The sequence below is a fragment of the Brachyhypopomus gauderio genome, chromosome 16, assembly GCF_052324685.1.
Source record: "Brachyhypopomus gauderio isolate BG-103 chromosome 16, BGAUD_0.2, whole genome shotgun sequence".
NCBI classification, from domain to species: domain Eukaryota; kingdom Metazoa; phylum Chordata; class Actinopteri; order Gymnotiformes; family Hypopomidae; genus Brachyhypopomus; species Brachyhypopomus gauderio.
The window spans coordinates 3,544,182-3,551,285 of NC_135226.1; the positions used below are offsets into that span (position 1 = coordinate 3,544,182).

A 7,104-nucleotide genomic window follows, 5' to 3' on the forward strand; every position below is an offset into this window, starting at 1 on the left:
AGATATCAGTATGGTTGTACTTGGGCTCCATCTAGTGGCCAAATTTCAGAACTGACTGAAAACTATTGCTCACATGAAATACCACACAAACACACCACAAAGCTGATCTCAGCATGTGATTTAGTTCTGTGATCAAAATCATTTTGCCAATACAAAAATAATTTTGAAACTTTTGGGCCTTTAGTGCATCAATGGAATCTTTTTTTGCACATTGATTTATTTAAGCATTTTTTCCACTGAAACAGCTTCTTTTCACTTTTGGGTCTAAAGGACCTTTTGGGCTTCTTTTTGCCTATTGAGGCCAAAATGCCTAGTCGCGTGTGAACCCGCCAATCGCCGCTTGCAGCTATATTTGCATTTGCAACTGTTGCTTCATTCATCATAGCTTGAAAAAAATGTTTCGGAAGAAAACGTGTATTAAAATATTTTGGTTGTCTGAAAAGAGACATGTGCTTTACACGGTATAAGCTACATATCTAGATAAGTCACCAAAACAAAAGACATGTCAGTCAGACATTGCAAACCTGAGATCATGAGGGGGTAGCATTTCAGCAGGCATTGTAACAGTACTGCCAAAATTATACGCTCCTTACTAATGCAGCCCCTGTTGAACATAGAGACATGTGTAAATACTAAATACTAATCATGGTGTCAATACTAAATACTAATCATCAAATACCTGCAGACTCACTTATTTACAGCACAACTTTTAATATGAAGGCCTGAAAAACATCCTTAACCAATGCACTTAAAAATTCCTTAAGTATGGGAACAGAATTCATAAGGAAGTCATACATGATTTTGCTCGTTTGACGTGTTCAGACAACAAGAATTCCTTTGGCTCTCTTTTGCCATCCTAGAAATAAAAGTGGCTAATACTGAACACTTGAGAACTCTCCAGGATGATACAGAGACCACACGCCTCATCAAGAATCCTCCACTAAGATGAGACAAAACCATCAAAGATATGCTCATTATGCATGAGATAAATGATCATTTGGAAAATTACTGGCACTGTAGCTTGCAAACGCTCTAGATGTTGCACACAAATTTATGAAATAAAAAATCTGAACTTTTCTCAAACAGAGAAATCAGAACTTTCTTTTACCACACACTGTTTCTCATGCAGGATCCTATATTACTTACAAGAGATAATCAAGAGAAGGCTGACTTATTGATTTGTTGAACACTCTGGAAAGCCTTGAGTACTTCACTGCAATTTAGGTAGTTAAGGTTTTTATTAGTCTCTATATCTTTTTCTTTAGTACACTTGTTACACACCTGGAATCTTCTTGTGTATGTGTGTGTTCAAATGTAATCATTAGAGCTTACAGAAATAAACATTGTATTATATATATAAAATCAATCTGTCTTACCCCATCTTGAAAAACATTTCATATAACTGAACATTAGATATGGAAATAGCTAAGACTGGCACAATACGGAATGAGAATTACAGCTCTGGGCATGACTTTATTTACTATAAATGTATGTTAGTGTGATGCTAGATTTCAGCAAATGTTTTGCTTGTTACAATTCACCAAAAATACATCTGTTTTACATGCAAAGTTATTCAAACATCTGTGCATGAAAATACATCTAAAGTACAAACATATTCTGTTTACTCCACCAATATACCTGGTCATGCAAAAGTCTAGGACAGGTCCCACTTATAACATAGACCATAATCAATTAGTTAGTACCTCATTAAAGGAGTGTTCATCTATCTGCAAAATGTACATTACATACTGCAACATCATACAGCATATATTAAGCTAATACTGTGCCATTACACTTATTAGCAATACAGTACAAAAGTAATTCTGTGAATCATAGCTTTTTCTTTTTTAAAAACAACCATTTAAGACTCTTCATTGAAAAGTCACATTACACATACCAAACAACAAAAAGACTATAGATCTTTGTTCCTTGTGCATGTGATAAATTACATTCTGCACAGTTACCTCAGGATATGTCAACAGAAAATAACAATAGAACAATATATATCTATAGTCACCATGACAACAGTTATCATGATAAGTGTTAGTATTTCAAAGTGCAAAAAGAGCAGAGCTCCTAGGTGTGTTAAACCTGATGTGATTCACTAAAATCTGTGCTCCTTATTTAAAAGGACTTCTGAGTTTAAGGATTTAGCTTTCTGCTCATTCAAAATGTTAAAAACGTTTGACTTTCTTCCTCTCTCTTTCATTTAGAGTGCAGGCACAGTAAGAAATGCACAAACATCTCCATCTTCAAGTAGAATCCATGTTGGGCTTTATTTTGGTCTAGAGGTCTGGCTGGCAGCTCTCAGGTGATCGGGAGGTTCTTCACAAACTCTCTTAGGCTCTTGCGGATATTGGAAGGTTGGGAAGCAGCTCAGTCCAGCAGCGCCGGACCCATGTGGGCATGAAGGGCTTGGCATAGGTGGACAGTGGCCCCCTCACGCTTCCACCCCTCCCGTGGACCGTACCACTGTTGCTGGAGGTCCCCAGGAGCTACCAGAGCAGAGGGAGCACCTTCTGCTCAACCAGTTGTGGCTTGCGGGGGTAGAGTTCCCTAACCAGCTCTATAAAAAGAACATTTAAAAGGAACAATGATCAATAAATCAACCCTGGACAGCACTGGGTTATTACAGAAGCATTTTCTTAACCTAGAAAGATTTCATTCAATTAAAGTGACAATATTTGGTAACTATGGTAACTCTCTGGAATGATTATTATCAATATTATAAATATTATTAATTAATATAGGAATTATAGTATTTCTGGTAAATCTTTTATCTTTTTTATCTCTGGCATCTCTTAGCATATCAGTGGAATGACTTTCTGAAAGAATAGTTTTTTGATAAATGTATTTGAAATTCAAGCCGGTTCATTTTGAACCATGCTCTGTCCTTTAACTACTGGGTCTGGGACTACACTGTGCATGCCCTACTGTAAATACAATGTGTGGTGCCACACACTGCCCTGTACTCGAGTATTTGTTTACAATATATGTCTACCATCACAGTTTAGATGGTTTTTTATTGCAGTCTGTTTCACCTAAAAGTTTTGTGAATAAGTTTGTTTAGTGAGTAAACATGGGGCATAGTGGATGGGATAAAAAATCCTCATCATGTATCCAAACATGAATCACTACCTTGGATTTCAGAGTGTGGACAGTGTCCCTGATGGTTGCCAGGTCTTTAGCAGGGACGTACTTTTCCACCATCTTATCAAAGTCGTGGTGGGAGGACAGGAACAGCAGCATACGCCGGCCCAAGCGCCTGAGACGAGGAACAGACCCCAAAACAGGAGAGAACCGTGAGTGAGGGACCCGTAACTCACAGCACACCAACCATTTATCTTACCAGGGTACAATTTTACAAGGCCGTCTGTGTGTAGAAAACACGATAGTGCTTCTATTACTCTACAATTTAGCAGCATTTGCTGACTTCAGAGTATCAGATTAGGAGAGTAAAAGAATCAGCAAAAGATTACTATCTGGCAAACTGAACAAGCTTTGTAGAATTCTCGTTCTGATCCCAGTACTAACCTGGTTTCTTGTGAAGAGTCCTGTGCCAACTTGGAGACTGACAGGAATAATTCGACAGGAAAAAAATTAGGGCATTCAAAAAAAGAAGGTAATAACTATTAATCCATCCAATCAATGTACACAGTACAACTTTTAGCTTCTATAAAGAAACTTAATACCCTTATGTATGATCTAAGTGCACAATCAAATGATCATATTCTATTTGATTGTTTAGTTTGCACCAGTTAGTGTACATCTGTATTTTTTAAACAGAAAATGTTTGTATGTCCTCTGTGAGCTAGCTAACTAGCCTATTTTTTAAGCATTGTGAAGGGCAGTTTGGATCAGCAGAGCGGAGATGGAACGCAATAAAAATAATATATAAGAGGATAAATAACTAAAAATATTGATATAGGCCAGGGCAATATTTTGAAAGAACAATGGAGAGGTAAAAACAGCAGCAAAAAACAGCAGCCAAAATTAGTGCTGTGTTAGCTTCTTGTGACTGTTGTTGCTATCTGAAAGCCACAGTTTAAAGCTCACTGCAGGCTAACTGACCAGAGTCCTCCAGCGAGAAGGGCGTTCATGCTCCGAATGGGGGTGCAGTTCTGCACCATGCTGTCCAGAGCTGTGTCCACGTCCTGCCTGATGAAGCCATTGGACTCCGCTGCTTTGTGGAGGAGGACCTTAGCTGTAACCTCCACTTCCTGGTCCATCCCTTTCTGCAGGCTGGAGTACAACTCCCTCAAGGACACCACCGCCATGCGGGACACGCCAGAGCGCAGGTTCAGCACCTGCAGGAAAGACGACGTTCAAGCTCGTTTTAGTCACATCCAACACTGCCACCGCCATCGTAATAAGTATAATCCTCCACTGCAATGTGTTATGTAGGCGGTAGGGTTGCAACGGTATGAGATTTTCACGGTATGATAACCGTCTCAGAAAATACCGCGGTATCACGGTTATCACGGTATCACAGTTAGTTTGTATATTATTAAAAGATACACTGACCCTTAAAGAAATTACAAGTTTTTTTTGTTCAATTAACTATTTATTGTAGAAACCAGAGGTGGGACCAAGTCAGTGTTTTGCAAGTCTCAAGTAAGTCCAAGTCTTTATCCTCAAGTCCCGAGTCAAGTCTCAAGCAAAGACAGTCAACTCAAGTCAAGTCTCGAGTCAAGACAGGCAACCGTCAAGTCAAGTCCCAAGTCTGAAACTTGGAATTTCAAGTCCTTTCGAGTCTTTTTTTTTTTTTACAGGCACCAACGCTTTACGAATGCTACGCTGATGCATTTCTTTACTCGTTTTGTTGGTGTCTGCCAGCCAAAAGATGACAGATCATTTACATTTTATCTTCTCTTAATTACATAAATGTACTTAAACAAGAATGTTTCGTTTTCATTTTACAAGAAAATAGCAAGCTTAATCGTAAGCAAGATGCTGTCATTACGAATGGTTATTCTAAATATTTGGATAAAATGTTTAAATATAGACTAATAAAAGGTTAGGGTTATTTTTTTCATTGTTTTCTGTTATTGTGGGGTCACGGTGTAGGCTACTATTGTTACCCAGGGTATCTGCACATTTAAAAATCTCAAATTCAATGACTTTTAAGACCTTTTTAATACCTCTCACAAGAAAAAATAATACTATTACTGGGGATGCAGGTGTGTTCTTCCACATCGTTGACCGGGGGGGGGGTTTGGTGGCGAACGAGAATTGTTGATGTTGTTGAGGCCGTATACTCCAACGCTAGGAATCTAGCACTAGGACCCTGGAGTGGTTATTTTCTGCATGGTCCTAGCGCTCGATTCGGCAAAGTTCACATCGCGCCAGAACAACTGAACAACACACACTTATAATAATTTAATGCCTCCCCTCATAAAATTCCAGACATTTTAAGACATTTTTAGGCCTTGAATATGGAAAACTAAATTTAAGACATTTTAAGACTTTTTAAGGACCCGCGGGTACCCTGGTTACCTGGAGATTCAGTGGGGTCACATATTCTGATGGCTGCTATCAGAATTGGTCATATATTATGGTGTGATTTTTGTTTCAATAGTTCCACAAAAGCAAAAGTAAATCCAAGAGCAGAAAGTATATGTTATGAATGCAAAACAGAAAAAAATATATCAAAAGTATATATTTTTTATATAATTGGTTATTTGAAACTTATTTTCGTTTGCATTTTGACAAGTTTTTGGTTCCATTGTTTTTGTTTTTTTGGATTTTCCCAGTAAGGTCTTTTGCTTCTGGAATCTCTCTTTGCTTCTGCTTCGTTTTTTGCTTCTGACTTTTGGAACACATTTCACGTGTGGGAGGGTCTTAGATGAAGGCGTTCCTCTGCAATCTCCATTGGTCACTGATTCCGGACTGACACAGAGCTCTGAGACCGCCTCTGGGACCAAGCCACGCCCACCCCACCAGCTTCAAACATGGCGGAACGCGGTGGTTCTGTTTCACAGTAGCATGTAAACTAAGTTTTACCATAAAAGTTTATGATCTTGTTCATCGTGAGTACTGCCGTGTTTGCGCCTTGTGTTACCCGTCATCCGTGTATTTTGCCTGTTCTTTCGTAGTCAGTCTGCCTTGTTGTTTTCTTTGTCCGTGTTCATGCCTGTGTACATTTCATGTCAGGATTGCCAGCCCGTTATGACCCATGCCCGTGACTACAACTCTGCCTTTGGAATTTCCTCTAATAAATCTCGCTCTCCTCAGCGTTTGTGTCCGCCTCCGTGTTCTGCTCCGCGTAGAACGTTGCACTTTTGATATATTTTTTTCTGTTTTGCATTCATAACATATACTTTCTGCTCTTGGATTTACTTTTGCTTTTGTGGAACTATTGAAACAAAAATCACTCCATAATATGTTGGCTCGTGAATACCAACAAAACGAGTAAAGAAAGTGCATCAGCGTAGTTTACGTAGCATTCGTAAAGCGTTTGTGCCTCTGAACAAAAACTGTGAAATAGCGCCCCCTGTGGTCACAAAACTCGACGGTCACAGAATCTGGTGTAACGCCGGTCTGCGTCAGAAGGACGGAAATGAAATTAATGGGGCGCACTTTATAAATATTAATATGCGTTTTAGATTTAGATTTGGGGTAAAAAAAAATCAAGTCTTTGCAAGTAAACAGGTTCAAGTCCAATTCAAGTCCCAAGTTATTGGTGTAAAAGTCCAAGTCAAGTCTAAGTCTCTGAATATTTTTTCAAGTCAAGTCAAAAGTCTTAATATTAATGACTCGAGTCTGACTCGAGTCCAAGTCATGTGACTCGAGTCCCCACCTCTGGTAGAAACCTGCAACTATTGTATACAAAATGTCTCATTTAAAAAAAAAAGCTGTAAACATGTTTATATAAATACTGCAAAATTAGAGAAACCTAAATCATGTATTTCAGTACAATTATTTAAGTTTAAATTATTTAATATCTGATAAACTCAGCCTGGGTCAGTGTCTGATCAACAACTGTTGTAAACGTCCGTTGTACTGCCAAGTTAGAATATAACCAGATACTGCAGAAAGAGAGGATTTATTTCTGACATCATTACAATAGAGATTTCTATTTTAAGGCTTTCACTCAGAGTCTGG

At 38.5% G+C, this 7,104-nt stretch overlaps 1 protein-coding gene across 1 annotated transcript; it reads right to left on the reverse strand.

Moving 5' to 3' along the window:
- Positions 1–856: 856 nt before the first annotated feature.
- LOC143478296 (TOG array regulator of axonemal microtubules protein 1-like) lies at positions 857–4,324 on the reverse strand. Its single transcript, XM_076977260.1, has 3 exons — positions 4,072–4,324; positions 3,535–3,571; positions 857–940 (listed from the first exon to the last, which is right to left on the reverse strand). Exons 1-3 carry the CDS (start codon positions 4,275–4,277, stop codon positions 857–859), a joined length of 327 nt encoding a protein of 108 aa, XP_076833375.1. The 5' UTR covers positions 4,278–4,324.
- Positions 4,325–7,104: the final 2,780 nt, after the last annotated feature.

Bases quoted from the DNA above. Each gene is read 5' to 3' on its own strand.
- LOC143478296 (XM_076977260.1), bottom strand. From the start codon at position 4,277: ATGGCGGTGGTGTCCTTGAGGGAGTTGTACTCCAGCCTGCAGAAAGGG. The intron at 3,572-4,071 runs GTCAGTTAGCCT...TATTCCTGTCAG, and splicing joins CTTCTCGCTGGAGGACTCTG to TCTCCAAGTTGGCACAGGAC. The intron at 941-3,534 runs GTTAGTACTGGG...GTCTCATCTTAG, and splicing joins GACTCTTCACAAGAAACCAG to TGGAGGATTCTTGATGAGGC.